This window comes from Peromyscus leucopus, chromosome 9 (assembly GCF_004664715.2).
Source record: "Peromyscus leucopus breed LL Stock chromosome 9, UCI_PerLeu_2.1, whole genome shotgun sequence".
Classification (NCBI taxonomy): Eukaryota; Metazoa; Chordata; class Mammalia; order Rodentia; family Cricetidae; genus Peromyscus; species Peromyscus leucopus.
This window is the reverse complement of record NC_051070.1, coordinates 44,548,585-44,574,088: the sequence shown is the minus strand read 5'-3', so window position 1 is coordinate 44,574,088 and position 25,504 is coordinate 44,548,585. Positions and strand designations below refer to the sequence as shown.

At 44.5% G+C, this 25,504-nt stretch overlaps 1 protein-coding gene across 1 annotated transcript in view; it reads right to left on the bottom strand.

The window, feature by feature from the left end:
- Window positions 1–25,504, bottom strand: part of Dgkh (diacylglycerol kinase eta) — a 179,682-nt gene that overhangs the window by 146,756 nt on the left and 7,422 nt on the right. The window contains 1 exon segment of the mRNA XM_028878585.2: window positions 24,783–24,977. Coding sequence (XP_028734418.1) covers window positions 24,783–24,977 — 195 coding nt within the window.

The following is a 25,504-nucleotide window of genomic DNA, read 5'->3' as shown; positions in this document are numbered from 1 at the left end:
GGCACCCAGGCAGGGGGCTCGGGATCTGTCCCTGGTCTACAGGCAGGCTTCTGGAACCCGGTGCCTGTGGTGTGACACCTTGCACAGCCTTGGTGCAGTGGGAAGGGGCTTGGACCTGCCTAGGCTCAGTGTGATGGGCTCTGCTGACTCCCCATGGGAGACCTTGATTTGGGGGATGTGGGGTGGCTTGGGAAAGAGGGCTGGGGGCTGGGAGGAGGGAGGAGGTGGGATCTGTGGGTGGTATGTAGAGTGAGTGGAAAATTTCTTAATAAAGAAAAATGAAAAAAAATCCCTTGGCTAAAGCCATAATTATGTTCTATAAGATGGTGGTTATAACCAAAACTCCATACGCATCATTCTGCCTCAGCCTTCCTAATGAAATATCACAATCTGGCAAACCATCTAAAGCTAAACTAACAAGAAGCCACTGCTTACGACACTAGGCACACTTATATTTCTTAAGTTTTTAGTTTTTTCAAGACAGGGTTTCACTGTGTAGCCCTGGCTGTTCTGGAACTCACTCTGTAGAGCAGGCTGGACTTGAACTCATAGAAGTCCATCTGCCTCCGAGTGCTGGGATTAAAGGCATGTGCCGCCATCCCCTGGCCGCTTATATTTCTTTGTGAAGGCAAGCATTTCCTTTCCTGCTTAATGTGATTCAAGTTTGTTTGAGGCACCGAGTTTATTTTAAACGGTGAACTTACCGTGGCACAGCTTCTGTTTTCTTTCAGCATAAACCTAACAATTGACCAAGAACTACCGTGTACTAGCCACGCTCATAAACACCCGTGCGGTTTAAATACTCATGACCCCGAGAGAGATACCGTTATTATTCTAATGTTAAAGATAAGTCTTGTGGGCAAAGTCACGTGGGAGACACCTGAGATGGAAAACCAGCCCTCTCTCAAACAATTCAGCCCACCACCTTACCCACAGCACTCTCCTGCCTCAGTCACACTCCACAGCAGCAGTTCAACATGCCTGCTTCGTAACTGTTCCAACAGCAACTCAACTCCAAAGGACACCTCAGGACAAGTTGTCCTTGCCATATAGCCACTACGCAACTGGAACTCACAGAAACAAAATACAGCCTCGATTTTTAAAGACCATCTTGGGAGTCTACTATATAAACACAGCAAGCAGTGACACCGGAAGGGTCACTGTAACAGGGAAGAGACCTAATGTACTGATGGAAAGGAAAGGAAGCTGCACCCTCCAGCCTCTCAGAATATTTCTGGTCTCAGACGTGTTCCACTTACATTAAACCACCGACATCTCAATGAAATCAACGTATTATTGATTGCTAGATCGGTTGTAGCAACAATTAATATTAAAGCCGATGATTAAGGACTAATGAAAAATGTTGGTGCTAGCACACACCCTGATAGATGCTTGTCATCTCAAGCCTTTCTGGGTTTTCTGGGCTAACAGCCATTTTTCTACTCCGTGACATAAACAGGTTACGTCAAAGCCAAATGTGTATTTAATGTTGAGGAAAAACGAGTCATCTTAATGAGCAATTCTGTGTTCCATCTTCAAAATTCTTTTTTAAGTACGGAAAATTAGAACACTCAAACACAATGAAGAATAACTAAATTTACTATACTGCCAAAAAGATTGTTTTGATGTGATACTCTGATTGACAGGTTCTGAAGTAATGGGTTTCAACACACATACTTCTACAACTTTCTCTTTCAAGTGGTTTCATAGACGACTGGTCCATGTTATTTGCTACAGTTGTGTTCTATAAAGTGGCCACATCACTGAAGGAACAGAATCGGAGCTAGTGGGGAATATTCTCTCTTAGAACAGTACATCGTCCCTGAAAATGCCTAGTCACAATTTTTACCGCCAATCTAAAACCTTCACACATGTGTGCTTCTGCTTGAAGATGCTCTTTTTATGAAAGAAAAAAATATATATATTTGATTCATGAACATTGAACCCGGTGCTGAAAGTGCTGTAACTCAAGCCTGAGGAAAAACCTCATCTTATTCACATTTTCTGCATATGACGCCTCACAGCTTCTTGATCTTAGGAGCACAAAACACACGTTAGCACTGGCCGGGCGGTGGTGGCGCACACCTTTAATCCCAGCACTCGGGAGGCAGAGGCAGGCGGATCTCTGTGAGTTCGAGGCCAGCCTGGCCTCCAAAGCGAGTTCCAGGAAAGGAGCAAAGCTACACAGAGAAACCCTGTCTCGAGGAGAAAAAAAAAAAAAGCAACACACGTTAGCACTAAACCGGGGGTCATCTGAAACAGCAAGAGCGTTACCAAGATGCACAAAATGCGATCACGCCGGTGAGATGGCGCAAGGACACCCGTTTACAAAATGACAGATGAAAGGGAGGGTGGGTACCCTTGGAGCATGCGCCTCGGTGAGGATCGGGTACACACAAGGCAACTCAGTTTTCCTCACTTTCAACATGTCCACCAACGGTCGGGGAAAACACAAGCGTCGACTCTGTAGTTCCAGTCATCCTTACTGAGAGGGTGAACTGGCAAGCTGGGAAGACAAGAATGAACGATTAACTGTGTAAAATGTCAAGTACATCCCCATAATGTTCATAATTATATGAAAAACTCCACTAACTAGTGTGCCGAATTCAGTAACACGGGCAAACTGTACTGAAGGGTGCCTGACGGGGCTAAGGAGACAGCTTAGTCGGTAATGTGCGGGCTGTAAAGCCTGAGCTCCTGGCTTCGGATTCATGTAAAAAAGCCAGGCACAGGGACTCGAGAGACGGCTCAGCTAAAGTTAAGAGCACTGGCTTCTCTTCCAGAGGGCTTGGGTTCAAGTCCCAGCACCCTTACAACTGTTCGTAACTCCCAGGGAATCAAATGCCCTCTTCAGGTCTCCACAGGCACTGCATTTATACAGTGCACAGACACACGTGCAGGCAAGAGACCCATACAAATAAAAACTACTGATAACAACAATGAAGTCCAGGTACAGCGGTGCTAGGGGAGGAGGCTAGGGACACAGGGTGGTCCCTGGAGCTGGCTGGACAGCCAGGCTAGCCAACCAATGAGCTCCAGGTTCAGTAACAGATTAATAAGAAGAAGGAGGAGGAGGAGGAAGTGAACCACTAAGGAAGACACACTCAATGTTGGCTTCCAACTTCCAGACAGCCACCCCATCCCACAAGACCCCACACATGTGGAGAGAGAGAGAGAGAGAGAGAGAGAGAGAGAGAGAGAGAGAGAGAGAGACCACCAGACCACCAGACCCCTGAAAGTATGACTTCAGTAATGGAGAAGCATTATCTCACTAATATTTATTATGTGAGAAAAGCCATCATTGATCTGGGTCATGTACTTCATCTTTAAAGTCAAAATTCACTTCACTGGTTTGTGCAGAGAACCATTTCTAAGAAACACATCTGACACTGTTTGCTGAAAGGAATTTTTAACACAAACCTGCCTTTATCAGTATCCGGCCAATACATTACTGTTTGCTAAGTACTTTTTACACAAATAAATCTACTGCCAATAGCCAAGGCTTTCTATTGCAAACCTTTTTTTTTTTTTTTTAAGAATTAAAATTCAGGTGTTTTTGTTTTGTTTTGTTTTTTTGTTTTGAGACAGGGTTTCTCTGTATAGTTTTGGTGGCTGTCCTGGATCTCGCTCTGTAGTCCAGGCTGGCCTCAAACTCACAGAGATCCACCTGGCTCAGCCTCCCGAGCGCTGGGATTAAAGGCGTGCGCCACCACTGCCCGGCTACAATTCAGTTTATTAAAGACATAAATTGTGTCTATGGTCCTGCCCAGTGTCCAGCTGTCTTGGACCAAGCCTAGGTATATGGTACCCCAAGGACCTGACCCGGGCCCTGATTAAAGGTTATCCCACCAGCTCTTGGCCAGGCGTATGGGGCTCCCCTGATTCTGGAATGGCAACCTCTCTATAGGCCAGTGGCTGGGACAATGTACAAGGCTCATGCTCCCCACCATGGCTACTTTATTCTGACGTCTCAGCGCAGAAGAAGCGGAGCAACCTTCCCATAAGCACAGCTCATGAGGCGGCCTCGCTGAGGATGCTGGAGGCTTTGAGCACCCCAAGGATGTCTGGCTAAGGGATGTCTGAGGCTACTTCTGGAACTGCCTGAGGTCCAAGCACCCTAGTGTGTGAGCATGCGGACCAGAACAAACGGACATATACGGACAAGGCATGCCCACTAGGCTTGCCCCTCCAGACCATCAAGGATTTAATGCACTCGTTTCTAAGAGGTCTAGATTTCCTTCACAAAAATTGCATAGTACACAGAGATCTGAAGCCAGAGAACATTCTAGTGACAAGTGGTGGGAGAGCCAAGCTGGCTGACTTTGGCTCAGCCAGAATTTACAGCTACCAGATGGCCCTCACACCTGTGGTGGTTGCATTCTGGCGCCATGCTCCTGGAGTTCTTCTGCAGTCTATAAATGCACCGCCTGTGGACATCCGCAGCGATGGCTGTTATCGTTGCAGAGATGTTTGTCAAAGGCCTGTCTCCCGTGGACACCCCGAAGCTGATCGTTGATCTGATTGCGCAGCCTCCGGAGAATGACTAGCCTAGAGACACATCTCTTCCCAGACCCTTTTCCCCCCGGAGGGCCTCGGCCAGCACGGTCCCCGGTGACAGAGATGGAGGAGCCCGGAGCACAGCGACGTCTGGAAACTTTTAAACAACATAAGCGAATCTTTGCCTCTCAGCCCAGCTGCACTCTGGTCTACACAGGAAGACTGTGATGCAGAGAGCAGTGGGGTCCCTGCGGTCCCCCGTCCTGTCCACTTTTGTGGAGAGAGCCCCAATGAGAAGGCGAGCTCTGCCTTCCTCCAAAGTTGTGGAGACTCTTTCAACGTTGTACATCTTTAAGTGACATCCCCACCCCTCCTTCTGAGGCTCATCTCTTGCCCTCCTATGTCTGGACACTACAGGCTGTGTGTGCCCCTCTCTTCCTTATATCGGGGTCCTCCTTTTTTACAGGAAAGGAAGACGAGACAAAGAAAAAGGACACACATCTAAAACACAGGTCAACCTTGAGGTAAATTCCATTTACAAGTCAGATGGCGCTGTCCACAAATAACTGATAAATCTCAATATGCTCTTTTAGAAACTATTGATTCTATTACCAATATCCAACCCTTTACTCGTATTTAAAAAAATCAGCTATGCAGACTAATTTCAGCTCTAAATACCTCAATACCGTCTTTTCTTTTTAACAGTCTGATGAAGGCCCTAGGAACTGGGATCACAGGCATGAGCCACCATACTTGGCTTCTCTACGCTTATTTTTCCTGATCTCAGAATGCCTGCTGTAACGTACCCCTGCACACAATAAATAAACGTTAATTTTTCATTTTTTTTAAACACTGAATTACCATTATTCAGGTGTTCTTTCATGTAGAAATGGAATTTAAGAGAGTGTTGAACAATTAACACCATTTCTTATTATTCCAACAAAAATATTTCATCCCCCTCTAGAAATATGAGGTGCCATGTAATCTAATTATTAAATGTTTTATTAATACAGACAATTTGTGTTCTTGAGTGGATTGTCAAAATTCAAATTTTCTTTCTGCATTTTTGCAATATAATGAACTATACCCAAATTTAAAAGCTAAATTTTTCTTATAAAAACAAACATGTTTCCAACAAAAAAAATGGAAATTTGCAAAGAAAAATAAAGAAATAAATGATAAATACTTCTGGGACTAGAGATGGTTCCAGTAGCAAAGTGCTTCGAACATAAGCTTAAAGACCATAAACTGAATCCCCAGAACCCACATTAAAAAGTAGGGAGACAGAAGCAGGTGGATCTGTGTGAGTGAGAGACCATCCTGGCCTACAGAGTGAATTCTAGCCAGTCAGGGCTACGTAATGAGACCCCGTCTCAATAATAATAATGATAATAGAAGGAGGAAGAGGAGGAGGAGAGAGGAAGAGAAGAAAGAGAAGGAGAAGAGGCAGAAGCCACAGCAGCAAGGCATGGTAGCCTGCACTTGTAACCCAGCACTGGGAGGCAGAGGCAGGAGACTCCCTGGCGCTGGCCAGCTGGCCAGCCTGCTCAGCAAGCCTCAGGTCCCAGGAAGAGACTGATGAAAACATTCCTTTGGAATGGCAGCTTGACCTCTGGCCTCCAAACACACCAACACCCAAACACGGAACATATTCCTCCCAGACCTTTCGCAGTGTCCATATGTGGACACGTATATTTCAAAAAGAGGAGCCTTGGAATCTCTTTTTTCAAAGATATAAATTTTATCTTCTATATCAACATAAGTAAGTTTATTATTTCAATTCTCTAACTACTGAACACCTTGAATCTGTGATGCATTTGATTGAATGATAGACTTTTTTAAGAATGTACATAATTCAGCTAACCAATTCTTTATTATTGGATACTTTTACCATAAACAAAAAATGAGGAATACTTTTCAGGTTAAACGTTGGAAGAGCTGGGAATTTACTGACTGTGTAATGGGTTCATGATAAATTTCAGTGTCAGGATGTAGTAAGCTTTTGATTTTTCTTTTTTAGTGTTGTTTTTAAACTCCCTGCCTGAAGTATGCAAATATTTCTCTTTATAATTAAGCTAGTAATTTAACAATGCCATTCATTACAAGTCTGATTATTAACCCAACTAAAAATTACATAGTGTGAGATAGGCTTTAAATGTTTTTGTTTTGTTTTGTTTTGTTTTGTTTTGTTTTTCTTTTTGGTTTTTCGGGACAGGGTTTCTCTGTGTAGCCTTGCGCCTTTCTGGATCTCGCTCTGTAGACCAGGCTGGCCTCGAACTCACAAAGATCCGCCTGCCTCTGCCTCCCGAGTGCTGGGATTAAAGGCATGCGCCACCACCGCCCGGCGGCTTTAAATGTTTAACCAAATAGTGACCCAGTTGCCAATTATTTGAAATAGTTTACTTAAATATACATTTGTGCAGGGCGGTGGTGGTGCATGCCTTTAATTCCAGCACTTGGGAGGCAGAGCTGGGCAGATCTCTGTGAGTTCAAGGCCAGCCTGGTCTACAGAGTGAGATCCAGGACAGCACCAAAACTACACAGAGAAACCCTGTCTCAAAAAAAAAATAAATAAATAAAATAAAACACACACACACACACATCTGTGAGCACATTCTTTTCAGTTACACTCATCTATTTCTTTCCATATCCAAGCCAAATTATTTTTTTACAATCTACTTTTTGGGTTTTCTGTTTGTTTGTTGGTTGGTTGGTTGGTTGGTTGGTTGGTTGATTGGTTGGTTTGCTTGAGACAAGGTCTCACTGTGTAGCCCTGGCTGCCTGAATCTCAATCTGTAGACCAGGCTGGCCTCAAACTCACAGAGATCCGCCTGCCTCTGCCTTAAGCACTGGGATAAAGAGCTTACGCCTCCACACCCAGCCCTACAACCTTTGGCTGTCTGATTATATCTGGTTGCTAAGAAACTCTCCATCACTCTTCAGTGTGTAACCAGATATTATTTTATGGCCTTTCAATTCATTTTAGTAGGTTAGCCGAAGATTTTTTTTTATCACATTTGTTGGGGAGGGGCACTCACGTCACAGTGGACATGAGGAAGTGATAGGACAATTTCGGGGAGCTGGGTCTCTCCTTACAGCATGTGCTGCAAGTGTCCTCACCACAACCACATCACCTGACCTGCCCTAGCGAGGTAAAATTCTAACAGCCGTAATTATACAAAACTTACACATCAACCGGACAATATGCGCAGCATACTCATTCCAATCCATTTTGTACCTCAGTAAACTTCTGGCTTAATTACTGTACACTTCTTGCGTTTATTTTTCCACTTTTTACATCACTATTGAGTGTACAGACAGCTGTTTCTATTCTTACACTTTTATAATTTCTAGGATACATTTTTAATTATGGAAAATACACCTAACAAAACTGACCATCTTAACCATCAGTAACTACGCCACTCAGGGGCACCAAGCATACTGCTGGGCTGCCACCGTGACCACCCATCACAGAACTCTTGAATCTTGCAAGAGAAACCCATTCAACAATAACCCGCTACCATTGCCTCCCCAAGTCTGACAACCAACCACCATTTTTTCTGTGCCTATGATTACGTCCTAACTTGCTGTTCCTTCATGACTGGGTTATCTCACTTGGTCTAATGTCCTCAATGTTCAACCACAACGTAGCATATATCACAATTTCCTTTCTGCCTAAGTCTGAGTGATATCCCACTGCCTGTATTACCACATTTTATCTATTCAATATCCATCAATACACGCTTGAATTATTCCTTTGGTGTGTGTGGGGGTGGTGGTGGTGATGCTGGGTAGTTTTATGTCAACTTGACACCAGCTAGAGTTGTTTAAGAAGAAGGAACCTCAATGGAGAAAATGTCTCCAGAAGATCAGGCTGTAGGCAAGCCTGTAGGTCACTTTCCTAATTAATGATTGATTACTGCACAAATCCTAAGTGGTCTTATAATAAAAACCTGGAGCCAGATATTGGAGTAAATGCTGAAAGATCAGAGAGACAAAGGAACAGGCCACGGCCACTTCTCACCTCACCAACTCCACGAATCCTCTGACTGAAAGCCTCTGAGTCCTCAGCCGAAAGGGCCTAGTTCCTGTCTCCTCACGCTGTACATGCCTTTCTCCACCCAGACATCTCACTTCCTACTTCAACCTTTCTAGTGCTGGAATTAATGCAGTGTGTGCTTCCCAGATACTGAGATTAAAGGGGTGTGCCACCACTGCCTGGCTCTGTTTCTCTCCTAGACTAGATCAATCTCATGTAGCCCAGTGTGGCCTTGAACTCACAGAGATCCAGATGGATCTCTGAATCCCGAGTGCTGGGATAGAAGGCAGGCACCACCGCCTGACCTCTGTGCTTAACTCTGTGGCTGGCTCTGTCCTCTGATCTTCAGGCAAGCTTTATTTCTTAGATTACAAATACCGCCACAATTGATGGGAAGGGCCCAGCCCATTGTGTGTAGGTACACTCCTGGGCTGTTGGTCTTGGGTGCTATAAGAAAGCAGGCTGAGAAAGCCATGAGGAGCAAGCCAGTAAGCAGCACCCCTCCATGACCTGTGCATCAGCTCCTGCCTCCAGGTTCCTGCTTTTTGGGTCTCTGCTCTGGTTTCCCTCAGTGATGGACTGTGCTGTGGAAGTATAAGCTTAAATAAACCCTCTCCTTCCCAAGTGGCCTTTGGTCAAGCTGTTTCATCACAACAACAGTCACCCTAACTAAGACAGGGGGTCTTACAAACAATGCTTCTCTATGCATGGAGTTTGAGCATTAAGCATGTCACATGTTTACAGTGTACTAAGTTGCTCTGGCTTTGTCAGCCTCTAGGTAATCACAGTGAAGAAGCTATTACTCTTCTTCACATGGAATCCCATTCCTTCTCTCTCACCCAAGTATCTCCCGGGAAACATCTCCCTCAGATGCACGCTCACATCCGCCATCTCCCTCACCTACCTACTGCTCAAGGAGCCAAGAACCTGCGTTGCCCTACTTGGTTCAGCTTCTCTATGACCTCCGGCATACACAGGAGTCTTAGAGAACAATGCCACCCAGTGACTTTTTAGTGTCCCCCCACCCCGTCCCCACCCTGTTATATCTACTCTCCTTCCCATTCCACAGGAGGAATGAGCAGCAGCAACAAGCAAGAGTGACTTGTGCTTTAAGAGAAGGGCCGTGACTGCTCGGATGGCTACGAGTGCGGCCCTTAGGACCGCTGTGACAGAATGGATGAGGACAAGGTAGAAGTGTCTGTTACTACAGAAAGGTTGGCTTTCCTTCAACACTCTTCTCCTCTTACTGTAGCATATTAACCACCTCTGTGATAAAAAAAAAATCTCTGTCTACTCCTCAGATGAGGCCCAATCTACAAAACAGGTTTACAACCAAAAATCCCTGTTTTCTGGCTTGTCCGAGACGGGAGAAGAATTCTTTCCCCATGACCGTAAGATTTCTTTACAGCCCAGTCTGCTGTGGCCTTCTTAAGATAGAGGGCACCCTCCTGGGAAAAGTGCCATTCACATCAAAATTCCTCAACCTGCTACTGGCATCTACTGTGTTCTAGACATGAGCAGAGGGCCTTATCTCATCTCCCCACAACAGCCTACTAGGGTTTCCTGTGGGGAAACTGAGGCTTTCAGATATTATGCAGCTTGCCTAATAAGAGTTGGAACCAGAGCTCTGTGTGATGATGCGTGCCTATAACCACACCCCTCGGGGGACAAGAGGAAATGCGTTTGAGACCATCGTGGGCTGTATGGTGAGTTCAAGGCCAGACACACACACACACACACACACACACACACACACACACACACACACACACACACACACACAAACACCATTGGGACCAGAATCCACTTCACATTATTTCAGCGTTTTGTGTGTATTTTTTTTTAATTCCAAACTAGATGTTTGTTTGTTGTGGAAACTTTCTCTTTCATTTCCTCAGTAAACCGTTCTTTGAATTTTCCTAAAGGAGGTATACCAAACTCCACATACATAGTCTGGGGATTTCTCCCAGCAAAACCTATTATTAATACATCTCTAAACTATATCTAAAATAATTGAAGCTATATAGCTCCTTTTAATAGTCTTTCATTTTTTTTTTTTTTAAATTTGAATAGCTAATGTTTAATTCTTGTGCCTAATTCCACCTCTTTTCTTCCACTATTTCTCAGTCTCATAGTCACTCGTGTCCAGCCTAACTTCCAGAGCTCACTCTTGTGACCTCCCATTTGTGGGATCTACGCTCCAGTCTCCTCATCACCTCTTGCCTGGCCATGCCTAGACAACCTACATGCCACCTGTCTACTACAGCTCTCCATTCACTCTGTCCCGGCCACTGATCAGGGTCCCATGCCAGGCTGACGGTGCCTACTTGACATTCTGGAACGCTCCCCTCAACCTGGTCTTCACACTGCATTCCCCAGCCCCTTGGCTTCCACTTTCCAAGTCAAGGATTCCCCACCCCACCCCCATCAACTACTGCCTAGCCTTTCCCACTCTCCAGATCTCCACTGGCATCTCTTCCACCTTGATTCTCAGTTAATAACTTAGCTTCCTATTTTAATGAGAAAAATCAAAACTATCCAAGGACTTCCGGAAGTATCCCTCCCCCACCTTCCTCACGCTGAGACTAAGCTGATGGCGCCTAGGAAGGCCATCCCAACCTTCCTGCAAGACTCTGTGTCTTCTCTCTTTGTCGAGGACACTCTTCCCGTTCAACTGGATGGTCCCTCTTGGTTCACATAACTTTACTTCTAAAAAAAAAAAAAAAAAAAAAAGGCCAGGCGGTGGTGGTGCACACCTTTAATCCTAGCACTCAGGAAGCAGAAGCAGATGGATTTCAGCAAGTTCCAGAACAGCCAGGGCTACACAGAGAGAAACTCTGTCGGGGGTTGGGGGAATGGAGGGGTGCAATGACCTGTTTTCAGACAGAAGAGGTGGTTCAGGAGTCAGGGCACTACTGTGGTTGCAGAGAAACCAAGTTCAGTTCACAGCACTCAAGTTAGGCAGCTCACAACCACCTGTAACTCCGGTTCCTGGAGATCTGATGCCTCCACAGGCATCTGCACAAACACACACACACACACACACACACACACACACACACACACCACGCACGCACACGCACGCACGCACGCACGCACAATAAAATTAAAAAGAAATCTTTATAAAATAAAATGGTCTCACTCAAATAAAGCCCTCACTTGACCTCCAAATCCCTCTCCAACTATTGCTTCATTTCTGTCTTTGAGATTTTAAATACTGACTTTATTTTCAAGATCAAACGTGCTAGCTTGGAACACCAACTACTCCTTCTACATAAACATAACAACTTGAACCTAAACCTAATGATGTGCTCCCATGGTGCTAAGTTGTCAAGGATAGTGTCTCCGAAGCCTGTCTGCTCAGCCCTACCCACTGACCTCCGACTTTTTCCCTGCTACTCAGCAACCCGCCCACACACAGTGCTCCAAGAACCCCAGCCTCACAGCCTGCTGGGTAGGGTCAGATGTGACCTCACAGCTTCTCTTTGCATCCTCGGTTCTTTCTGCTTGCTCTCTAAGTTCATAGAACTAAAAAGAAAAGAAAAGAAAAATCCACATACATTATAGTAACACAGAATGATTCAGGGGTTCATGGGATCAATACTATTCTCACAATAATGCCAAAATGTATTCATCATAAAACTGTATTAACATGCTTTCAAACACTATTGTAGAAGGGTCTCACCTTTTTGTTTTTTTAATGAAAGCCACCAAGAACTGTCAGATTTTCCTCTGCACACTAACATACCATCCAGTCCATACCATTTCGACTGCACAGGAGTATGTGAATAAACACAAGATAGCCTGAGTTCTGCAAGAGATCCCAGTTTAAAGAAAGGGTAATTCAAAATTCCTGATACTTACTCAATCTTCAGAAATAGTCTGGAAGGTGGGAGTGAGGGTGCATGTCTGTAATCCCAGTACTTGTGGGGTGGGGGTGGAAAGGACCAGGTCTTTGAGGCCTTTGAGGCCTCTGAGACCCTGTCTCGAAAAAGCTAAAAGAATAAGAACGACTTAGACCTTTGTGCCTGAAGTTACCCAAAACCAAAAGGACCCCGTTCAGATCCCCATGAAAGAGCTGTCACCAAGTTGAAGTTTAGGTTTGTATCCGGACCTTACAGGTGAGGACGGTACCAGGATTTCTTCTGAGTTTGTCATGACACATTGATGAGAACATGTGCCTCGTGCCTCACCAGGGCTCTGGGAATGTCCGTGAGAACACATGGACTGTCCTGCCCCCCACCCTGAAAGACACCTTCTGGAAAGCTTTTATCCACTACACTTACTTGAGAGCAAATTGACTATTCTCTTTAACTGAACACAATGCCTACTTCACATATATTATCCACTAACCTTCCCCATCTCACAACCATCCATCCATAGTTTACCAAAGCCTGACATAGAGTGTGCAATGTAAGAAAAATAAACGCACGCAGAAATAAGTCAGTGAGAGAGAGAGAGAGACCGCGGGCCATCTCAAGTGGACAGAATGACACAGACGCATGTTTACGAAACACCTGCCTTGCTCTGGAAACAGAGAAGAGTCTAACAGGACTTGCCAGAGGGTGACAGGGGCAGAAACCCTGCCGGAACGGCCTCGGCACCCGGGTACCTATACAGCTCTCATCATTTCTCTGAGCTCTATGTGGATGGATTTCTCATCTATCTTTTCTCTTTTGTGCCCTAGAATTTCCTCTTACAAATCAATGTTTCAGCCTCTCTGTGAGCATGCACACAGACATAAAATTAAAAAGGCCATCCAATGCCCGAACAGAGGGATGCACAGAGTTCCATCTAAGACCTCCTCAGGGTATATCTCACTGTTGACTCTGTTCACTCACGTCTGACTTTCTACGTGCTTCCCATATTGACCTCCTCCCCTGTACAGCCGCTGCTCCTCTTGTGTAGAGGGCTCTTCTGAAGGGCCACACACACGGCGCTAGCGTCACCCTCCGGGAGAGACCGCCTCCTTTAACTCTGCCCACTACGCCCCACTACTACGGCACTTTTATCCTCTGTGGTCCTTCGCGTCTTCACGTATGTCGCGCTCTTTCCCTGTTTATAAGCTCATAAATTCTCCCTGCACTGGTAGTGTCTATCTGGCTTCCTGCTCCATCCCTGGCACCTGCCTCAGCCCTTGAACTGCTGTATTTTTAGAATTCATGAACTGAGGTGTGACCAAGATTAAAAACAGAGGGCGCCGGGCGGTGGTGGCGCACGCCTTTAATCCCAGCACTTGGGAGGCAGAGCCAGGCGGATCTCTGTGAGTTCGAGGCCAGCCTGGGCTACCAAGTGAGTTCCAGGAAAAGGCGCAAAGCTATACAGAGAAACCCTGTCTCGAAAAACCAAAAAAAAAGGAAAAAAAAAAAAAAAAAAAAAAAACAGAGGGCACACACAGGTGATGCACGGTGCAGAAAAACATTCTCAAGTGAATGTGGTGGCTCTTGCCTGTAATCCCAGCACTCGAGAGGCTGAGGTAAAATAGTCACCATTTCCAAACCGCCCTGGGTTAGCTTGAGTACGCGCAAACACACACACACACACACACACACACACACACACACACACACACACACACTTTTATGCACTTATTGCACAGCCTATATGTTTGGGGTTTTTGTTGTTGTTTTAGGTATGGAGGGGTGTTGCTTGGGTTATTTTTGTGTTTTTATGAGGAGATAGGGCCTTGTTATGTTCTTCATTCTGACCTACAACCCCTGGTCTCACGCCATCTTCCTGTCTCACTTTTCTGAGTAGCTGAAACTGCGAACACACACCACTAAGTTTGGACATTTCAGAAAGATAAAGGTACCTTTCTACCTAGCAAAAGCAGGGGACCTTTTGGTTTTATTTTGCTTTTTGGGATTTGGTCTCCCTGTGTGGCCCTGACTGTAGACCAGACTGACCTTGAACTCAGAGATCCACTTGGCTCGGCTTCCTGCATATTGGGCCTAAAGGCATGTGCCACCATGGACCAGCCAACTGGCCTTATTTAACAGCTGGATTAAATTACCTAAATTTTCAAGTGAAAAAAACTGAATGTGACATTAAACTCAAACTGCTGGATTAATGGTAGAAGACCTCCAAACGGATCTTTGGCCTTCTCCTCCTTATCCTTGAGCTCCAAGGACTACGGTTCAGGCACTCCGGTGGCTGGCATTCCGGCCCCAGAGCTCCTGGCTAGGAAGCATTGAGAGACAGCATACACACATGAGGGCCTGTAGTGGACTCCTGGCTTCTCTCTACCTCTCCTCCTTCCTCCTTTCTCCTTCATCCCATCATTGCCATTGATTAGTATGTTAACCCTGCGATCCCCTCTCTCAAAATGTTTCAGGTTTCATGACACCTTGCTGCAAACAAATCCTGGTTTTTATTAATAAGCATGAGCAACCATTTTCAATGTAGATTTCAGATTTAAATATTTTAGCTGAAATTTCCACGAATTCTGAATAAAATTAATAAAACTCATTGAATCATCTTGGCTGTTTTGTTTTGTTATTTTAATCCTCAGAAGCACTAATTGAGAAGAAAAGGTTTCTAGGTACCTAACTTTTTCAACAGGTTTTCAAAGAAAACTTAGTTTCACTTCTATAAGGTATGATGGTATTTTTAAAAGGTCATGGTACAGCTTAAAAGAACCATACAAAGTAATTTTCCACTTGGCCTATTAAGACATATTTTTTGGAAAAATATGAGTAAAATTTATTTATAACTAGGTAAGGAATGAAAAATGACAGGTTTTGGAGGCCAGTTTTCACCCCCTGACTATTTTATCTAGAAAAGAAAATGTACGGGAGTCTGTTCCTGAGCAGGCATGCCATTTTAACTTGGATTCTTAGTGCAAACTCCTACACCACTTTAAAATTCTGCATTATTCTAACATCTGACACATGTAGGAATAAGTCCCAACTCCACACAGTAGCAAAATGGACACCCAGGGGTCCAGTTTTAGAATGAGAATGTTTTCTGTTCTTTATCAAAAGACAAGATAGCATTCTGTAGCCCAACCAAGCTGGTCAGGAACTAGCAGCAATTCTCCAGTCTCCGCCTTCCAAGTGCTGGAATTATAGGCACGAGCCGTGATGCTCAGCTTTAAAGAATCAGTGACACCAATGATATCATGGTATTCTGGAAGTGCTGGTGCTCGGCTGACTCCGAGGTCAGACATTCTACCTCCACAAAGGATAAAGTTAATCACATTTTCTTGATATAAAATAAGAGCTACAGTCTCCCAAACATCATCATAACCAAAGGCAGGACAGGGATTATTACTGCTTATGTTCATTAGAAAATAAAAAGAAAAAAGGAAAGAAAGAAAATCAATACAGGCTACAGACATGCTTCGCAGTTAAGTGTACATAGTGAAAAAAACCAAAAAACAAAAAACGAAGTACATAGTGCTCTTACAGAGGGACTGAGTTCAGCTCCTAACACCAACATTTGGTGGCTCACAACTTCCTGTAACTTCAACTCCAGGGGATCTGAGGCCTTCTTTTGGCCTCCTTGGGCATCTGTACTCAAATGCACATATCCAAACACAGACACACACGTATATACATAAATAAAAACACTTTTTAAAGCATCAGTAGCTGGGCCAGGTCACTCACCCCTGTAATCTAACTACACGGGAGGCTGCAGCAGGAGGATTGCTGAAAGTTTAAGTTCCAGGTTGCCTGGGCTACAGAGTGGGAACCTGTCTCAAAAAGAAAAAAAGAAAAAACTGTGCAAAATTGGAAAAAAAAAAAAAGAGTACATTTAATTCTAAATTAAAGCTGCGACCAATAACAACTATTGGCCATCTTAAGCCATATGACCGAATATAAATATGTCTCCAAATGGCTAAAAAGTCACAGAGTGAAACCACATTTGTCAAGGGCAACTGTAATGTACTAACGCATTATGGTTTTTTTCAAAGTCTATTCTTAGATATAAAACAAACTCTCTTTAATTAAAACCTTCCCTTATGAACACAGTTCCTAAGTAAGTGAAGTGTAACAAATCCAATATCAGCTACGCCAAAGGGAGCCCAGCACTTTCCTAGCCCTCCATCCTGCCCACCCTAACAGCAAACACACAACCTTCAACTAAGAGAAAGAGTTCTAAATTTAGATACGTTGAAGCAACACATCTTAAACTTTATGTAAAGGTTATTTGTGTGTTTTATCTTTAATAATGGGCTATCATGTTCTACTCGTAATCAAAATGGAAAGAGCGCTGTTATACTATATATTACTGTATCAGGAGTCAGAGTTTCCAGGCTATATTTAGTTCACATTAAAATGGAAGCAAAGACGCAAACCAAGCTAAAAATAAAATGTTCTACAAAGATGAGATTTTTTTTTTCAAATGGATTGAAATTTAGCTTTATTTGGTGCGTTAGATGCTGATATTTAGCAATGCTTTAATTCTGCATCGCTTTGGAAGCCAAACACCACCATCTCCATCGTCTATGGTAGAGGCCAGCCTTAGACAGCAACAGCCCCAGGCCAGGCCATCCACCACATCCTGCTGCCACTTGATTTCACACAGCCAACAAGTGAGAAAGGCTTTTACATATTTAAACAGGTTGGTGTGTGTGTGTGTGTGTGTGTGTGTGTGTGTGTGTGTTTAGGAGTATTTTTAAACCTGAAAACGTTAAATTTTCCAATTCCAGATCCTTACATGAAGTTTTATTGGAGTACAGACTCACTCACTCACTTCAGTACCATCAACACCATTTCACACTTGAGTGGCAGAGTCCACTACTGGGCTGGGGTGGATTGATTGGTTTGTCTTTGTTGTCCTTTTTCTTCACTATGGTATTGCTGACAAAAATTGTAAGTTGATGCCTTCTGTGGAAGGGAAAGTGAGTTGAAGGGGGTGGCCCCTGGTAGGGTTAGCTTACTCCTATGGACGGCCCATCATATTTGAGTAAATGCGTAGCACAAACTAGACACAGGAGATTGTGGAGGAGGAGGGGGAGATAGAGGTGGAAGGCGTGGAAGGATGAGGAGTACTGGATCTGGTGACAGATAAGGGGAAGGATGGAGTGAATATGATCAAAATGCACTGTATGAAATTCTCAAAGAATTAATAAAATATTATACTAAAACTATAAGATGATCATGGTAGCTCATGACTCTAATCCCAAACTACTTTGGAGGCTGAGACTGGAGACCGACAAGATGGAGATCAGCCTGGACAATTTAGGAAAACCCTATCGCCAACAAAACTTAAAAAAAAGCAAGGACCAGTAGCTATGAGCCTACCTCAGTGGGCAAGTAATTACCTAGTGTGCTGGCTAATTTTACGTCAGCCTGATGCACACTAGGGTCACTTTAGAGGAGGGAGCCCCAAATGAAAAAATGCCTCCATAAGAATGGGTCCTAGCCAGGCGGTGGTGGCATACGCCTTTAATTCCAGCACTCGGGAGGCAGAGGCAGGTGGATCTCTGTGAGTTCAAGGCCAGCCTGGGCTACCAAATGAGTCCCAGGAAAGGGGCAAAGCTACACAGAGAAACCCTGTCTCGAAAAACCAGAAAAAAAAAAAATGGGTCCTAGACAAGCCTGTAGAGCATTTTCTTAATTAGTGATTGATGTGGGAGGGGCCTAGCCCATTGTGGGTGAAGCCATCCCTGGGCTGGTGGTCCTGGATTCTACAGGCTGAGCCAACCATGGAGAGCAAGTCAGTGGGCAGCACCCCTCCATGGCCTCTGCATCGGCTTCTGCCTCCAGGTTCCTGCCCTGCTTGAGTTCCTGTCCTGACTTCCTTCAGTGATGGACTATGGATGTAGAAGCATAAGCCAGATAAACCTTTTCTTACCCAACCTGCTTTCAATCATAGTGTTTCATCACAGCAGTAGGAACACTAACTAGGATACCTAGCATGCTCAAGGCCCTAGGTTCAATCCCCAACACCACAAAAAAAAAGCATATATTTATGTTAAATGATATGATATGTCATATGCACAACAGAGTGAAATGATTGAATTAGGCTTCTTATCATAAACTCTGCATTTTTTTAGTGTGAACATTTAAACTTTCTCTTACTTATAGCAAATTTCAACAGATAACTGTTATTCACTATAATATAACAATATATAATGATAGTTACAATAGAACTTATTCTATGGTCCAGACCTTACCCAATCAGTCTGACTGAAATTTTGTACCCGCTGACCAATGTCACTCCAGCCTCTCCCGCCCCCTCCCTGGTCCATCATTCTCAGAGCTGAGTAATTCTGAGGGAGTCCTAAGAGCCCAAAACTTAACATCTTTAGTGCTTTGATTGTTAGAACAGTAGGCAGAGTTCTGTCCCAGATGTTCACAATGCAGCTGTTCCTCTTTGCCTCCAACCTGTCTGTGGTACTCTTCCCACTTCTCTCTCTCCATCTTATTTGGATCTTTACTTGATTCCAATGTTTCCACACAGAGCAGGGGCTAAGGATTTTTAATGATATCCTCTGGTTTATTGTTTCTATTTTAAATACTGAAGAGAAACCACCATGACCTCCCAAGACACTGCCACTTGCAATTTGAGAAACAGTGAACAAGTGTCCCCTGGTCTCCTCCACCTAGAAATCATGGTTAAAATAATAATAATTTTTGGTGGTAGAGTGTTTTTTTTGTTTTTGAGACAGGGTTTCTCTGTGTAGCCCTGGCTAGCCTGGAACTCACTCAGACCAGGCTGGCCTCAAACTCACAGAGATCCACCTGCCTCTGCCTTCCAAGTACTGCGATTAAAGGCATGCACCACATCAGACAATAATGTTTTAACTGCAGAAATTATATCTCATAAAGCAAAGCAAAAGAAAAATCCACATCACCTCACCATAAAGCCACCCTAAAAAAGTTTATTTGTGATAGCTTTCATGATAAATTAAAACCATGGTACTCATCAGCTGACCGTATTCTGTACGGAGGTACTTTTTGCCAAATTTAGAAAATAACTTATAGCCATTGGAATTAATATATGGATACATATAAATGTCAAACAAAATGAGAACCCAGTTACCTAATCAGGAGGTATTTTTGACACACAAAGCTTCCTGACCTTGGCCGATATAATTCAATGGCTGAAAGTCTTTGGGACTGTTCTCATCCGCTGGCACCACTGAATGACAGTGGACCATGTTAGCCTGCAAGCTGAGCAAGCAACCTCTGACCATTGATGCGAAAATCCAAGGTTACTGCACTCCAACACCAACAAAAGGCCCACACGTTCTTCTTCATGGTCAAAAGCTAACTGCTCAGAGTTTATGTTAATGTCGTTTCAGACCGTCATTGTGGGCACCTACGAAATGCCTGTGAAACGCTCTACAGCACCAAGTCTAAATGGAGACTCCACCCCACAGGGAACACTGTGGACGGGTAAAGAGGCAGCAGAAGAAACCAGAGAAGAACCGTACTGCTCCCATCCGCCTTTTTTTTATCCCAACATCACTTTCACTCCTGCAGAGTTTTTTGCCCTGGGGAAATTAAGTTGGATACACAATTACCTGTTTAGCACATGGGAGCCTAAACTAACTATCTGAAGTCCTACTCAGCTGACGGGAGACAAGATCCAAGTGAAAATAGCAAAGAGGACAAAAGATGTACTAAGAACCCCAGGAGGAAAATGGGAAACAAAAAGCGAACAAAAAACACACATCCAACAGGGGGAGGCGAGGAGGCCTCCCCTGTTGGATGTGTTTTTTGTTCGCAAGACAGGAGACCACTGTTAAACCACATTCACCTTTAAAGAACATTCTTACTCTTGGGCTGGGGCAGGGCGAACGGCTAGCATGTGAGGTTCTTGATTCCATCTTCAGCGCCCACCCCCACCCACACACACACGTCTTTATACCAAAAGTCAGCATATCTGCTACAAAAACAAAAAAGCTTAGATTAGCATGCTGTCCCAAAACCACCCATTGCCTTCCACAAAAAGCTGATTAATTACATGATCACAATGATCACATACCAACGCTAGGTTCAGCCAAATGAAACTTCCTACACTTTGCCAATTTTGAACTGCTGAGAGCATTTCATACAGCTCAACTGAACGACCTACCATCACTAAAAAGAATGAAGGAAATATGCAGAAGGCCACTGTAGAATAATCCCAGTAGCAGATTTTAGAAATAGGTATATATTTATATGTGCAGTATATACACTTATATACAATATACTTATATGTATGGATATCTATGTATATTAAAATAGTGATATTTGCTATGTATTTACTTTTTGAGAGGGTCTCACTATGCTACACAAGCCTTGATCTTGAGACAATCTTCACACTTCAACTTCCCAGTGCTGGGATTAAAAGGTGTATGCCATGACAGTTAAAGAAATGTATACATGCATTACCATATTTATATACAGAATATATACTTATATATCCTTACATGTATGTTGTACATATATAATGTGCAACGCTTGTAAGTGTATAGAAATTTTCCGGAAGCATCCCAAGAAAATGTCACCTGTGACTGCCTCTGAGAGAGAAACCAGAGGTCGATGATGAAATGGCATTTACTTCTCATGGCTATGACCCCATCACTGTATAGTCTCTTATATTGTTAATATGTCTTGATCACTGTATCATCTCCCATCACTGTTGAGTCTCTTGTATTGTTAATATGTCTCCATCACTGTATCACCTCCCATCACTGTAGAGTCTCTTGTATTATTAATATGTCTCCATCACGGTATCATCTCCCATCACTGTAGAGTCTCTTGTATTGTTAATATGTCTCCATCACTGTATCGTCTTCCATCACTGTACAGTCTCTTGCACTGTTAGTATGTCTGACTAGATACATGTATTGTTGTTGTTTGGAGACGGGGTCTTACAATGTATGCCAAGCTACAGTCAAATTCACCACTCTCTTGCCTCAGCCTCCTGAGTACTGTAATTAGCACACCCATTGCCAGCTTGTATGACTCTTTGAATTAAGGAATGTCTAGATACTTTTCAAATGTCTCAAGTAACTTAATGTCCATTTTAATAAGCAAATCACTTAAAATATTAAAAAGTATTTAGAATAAGGACACTTCAAATAAGGCTAATTACTTAAACTTCAGCTTTTTTGTTTGTTAGATTTTTGAGACAGGGTCTCAGGTAGTCCGGGCCAGCCTGGAACTCCCTATGTAAATGAGGATGACCTTGAACTCCTGATCTCCCTGCCTCTACCTCTGGAGGCTAGAATTACTGGTGTGCGCTGACACACCCTGTTTCTATGCAGTGCTGGGAACTGAACCCAGAGCTTTAAGCACGCTGTAGGCACTCTACCAATGAGCTATTTCCCCAGCCCAAACTGCTGTTCCTCACCCTCAACTGCCTGCCAAACAGCCTCATGTCCCTGAGGATCTTAACGAGAACAGAGGTTCGTGTTAGCTGTGTCTCAATGACAATACTCAGAGTACAAGTATTTAATAACTATGCAGTCATACATGGAAAGACATTTGTGTGCATGTGCGCACATGTGAAGAGGTCAAGGTCAGATGTCTTCTTTAATCACTTTGCTCTTTAATTTTTGAGACCAGGCTGCTCCCCGAACCTGGAACTTGATTGGCCTTGACTGGCTCGGCCAGTAAGCCCCAAAGATCCTGCTGCTAACTATGCCTCTCCAGCACCTGGCTTTTTCAAACATGGTGTAGAGGTCTACATGAGAACATCCCCCAGTCTGCCGAACTTAAACACTCGGTCCAGTCCAAGGTTTTGTTTGAAGAGGTTTCGGAGGTTTGGCCTTTCTGGAGGAAGTACGTCACTGGGGGCAGGGTTTGGGAGTTTAAAGCTTCACATCACTTCCAATTCGCTCTCTCCGCTTCATGCTTTCACTTCAACGTGTAACTGACTCCTGTTTCTGCTGTCATGCCTGTCCCTGGCTGCCTTGCCTCCCCACCACGATCATCTCTTACACCTCTGGAACTAAAAGCCCAAACGAGCGAGCTTCTGTAAGCTGTCTTGGTCACAGTATTTTATCAGAGCAACAGAGCGGTAACAAAGACACCAGGGTAGTGGGGATCCCACTCAGGTCCTCTGCTTCTACAACAAGCACTTCACAGACTGAGCCGCCTCCCAGCCCTGAAATATCTTCAATTTCTATGAACAACAAACTCAATCCACTCTAGGCCATGTCTACCTACACATAAACACTCAACCAGGAGCATACTGACACATCCCTATGTAAGCATGGCTATGTGTATAAGGGTGAGAACTAAAGGCACTATTAGTCACCCTTACCCATCATACTTAGTGTTTTTTATGCACATTCAAGACATATGAGCAAGAACTGTTAGTACTGTCTCAAGAACAACTAAGCTTTGAGCTGGATCTGGGGCTCGAACCTCTCCTCCAGCCTCTCCCATCTCACACCCCTGTGGAGAAGATGAGGAAATATTTTGCTAAGGCTGCCTGTCTTCCTGGCTGGGTAATACCCATGGTTCCCTTTAGTCAATTCTACTTGTACTAAGTCCCCCACTGACCTCAAATCCCCCCTCAGAAGCAGTGTAAGTGATAATAAGAGCCACAGTAAAGAGGTTCACAGCGCACGGTCCGGTCTGCTTTGCAGGTGTGGGGTGTGAGGCAGAGGTCCACTAGTGTTGTCAACTTAATGCTCTGGCCTCAGATGTCGGCATCCGAAATGTTTTATATGAATATTAACGTATGAGCAACTATAAAATGCAGATTTTTCTGATATTCTATTATGAATGAATATCAGAGGCAGTATTCCAAAGCTTGATAATTAACCATAATTATGGCAGATATTTATCAAAAAGTCAAACAGAAAACAAAAAAAATTAATATGCTTTTTACATTTATTTTATTCTTCCTAAAAATGCTTTATCCCAAAATTAAATCATACACTCTTAGCTATGATTTCAAGTTCATTAAACCTACAAATTTTAGTAGTACTTCCCAACAAGTTTATTGTTCAACTTTACTTACTCAGCTCAACTTATAACCATCCCTAAATTTTCTTTCCAATGGCATAAACCTTACTAGTCAAGCTTGATATCAAAATGCATGAAATCTGAACCATTTCAGAAAAGTATATGATGTGCCATTTTTAAACCTGCCATTTTTCTCATTAACCCAGTTACATGTTTGTTTTTTTTTTTAATTAAGATTTCAAATGTTAAAATCGTTGTTAGTAAAGTCTCTATATTGGTCAGCTTTAATCTTTGAAAAATACTCTAATTTCTAAACTATAGCAAATGCTGTAAAACTCAAAAACTATCTCTATTAAAAGCAGTTCCAAGATGTGTGAACAAACCGAAAAAAAAAACGGGGCGGACGCAACCCTTGACTCTTTAGTAACTGTATCTTTACAGCGCTGTCACATGCACACATCCTTAATTTTAGAAATCAGCCGACACTAAAACAAACTCTAATCCACAGGCAAACAGTAAAACTGCTTCGATGTAAGACTCCCATAAGCCTTGGGAAGCCAATTTTCATGAAAATAACTGCAGAAAGAATTAACTTTTACAAATATATTACTAAAGGGAGCATCCAATGATTTAATCGGCTCCCTACTCAAATTCCTCCGCCAAGTCCCCCACTGACAACAGCCTAGGCGTGAAGACTTTGAAACTAAGATGAAATTTAGAATACACAAATCCGTTAATACTCAGTAGCCCCTGCCTTGTGCATGTTCATCGTCAAATGAAAGTTCAACTTTGAGATGGTCAACACAACTCCACAAAAGCACCACACACATGACCAGAAGAGAGAACTTGCGATGAACCACCATGGATGGGCAATCTGAGTTCTGCACTGTGTGGGAACTTCTGTGTGGGAACCTGCCACACAGAAGCCTAGCCAACCTGTATGCACAGCACACCAGAGAAACTGACTGCTGATCTCCTATCCATCTTCTCAAGTGGCGCCCAGAAAGGAGCAGCAGCCTGCTGTGGGTAGGAATGCAAGGTGGCAGGCGCAATACAGGTTCAGCGAGTCTTCCAGTGCAAGCAGCTCAGAGGGTGGAAAAATCAAACTCGCTTTAAGTTCCCTAAGTGGGAAGTCGCAGCGGGGCTTCAACTTTCTCCCATGCTCCCGCCAAGCCACTGGCTCGGACTGCTAGCCCAGCCTTCTGGAACACACCCTGGAAGTCTCCAAACCCTAGCAGGAATCCCCGGCGCCAGGTCCCGCCCTGGAGCGAGGCCCCGCCCCAAACAGGCCGCGCCCCCGCGCCCCTCCTCCGGATCCCGGTTCCCGGGATCTCCCTGCGTGTTCCCTCCACCCACAGCTCTCCTGCAGGCCCCCAACCTAGCCTTACCTTGGTCCGGATCTGCCCAGAGGTGGACACTTTGCGGATCAGCTTCTGGGGTCCCTCCTGCTCCGCTTCACTGTCGGACGAATCCTCTCCCGGTCCCGCAGCGGTGGGGGAAACCGCGCCGGCTCCAGCGGCCGCTCCTGCCGCGACTCCCGGAGGGTGGTGCTGGCTGCCCGCCCCAGCCATCCTCTCTGGTTCCTGCAGGGGATACAACAGTGCCCCCGAGGGGCTGTGGTCAGCTGCTGGGCTCTGCCCGAGCGTCCAAGCCCCGCGCCTAGCTGGCGCCATCTTCCGCGGTCCTGGCCGCACGGCTCAGGGGACCGGTGACCGCACGGCGCCCCTGTGGGGACCGCCGGTTCCTCTGCGCGCTTCACGCCTGCGCACCCAGACTTGGGATGTTCTAGGATTGCAGACCCAGGATACGACCAGCACCGGATGGAGGTCTCAATAAGGCTCGGACAACCTTCCTCTTACTCCTTCTAGGGTCTGGGGGCCTAGAAGGAATAGAGGACAGAATTGGGCAGGAGCGCACCAGCAGGTCGGGCAGTGGCGATGCTCTTCCCCTGGTTCTAGACAGCAGGACTGAGGGGAAGGCTCCTGCGGGGGAAAAAGAGAACATGGAGCTTCTCCTACGCCCTGGGGTGCACTCCTGGACCCCGAAACTCCACACACTCGGGCCTCGTGGCACTGTCCCAGCTAAGTAAAAGTTCCCTCTGCCTGGGATA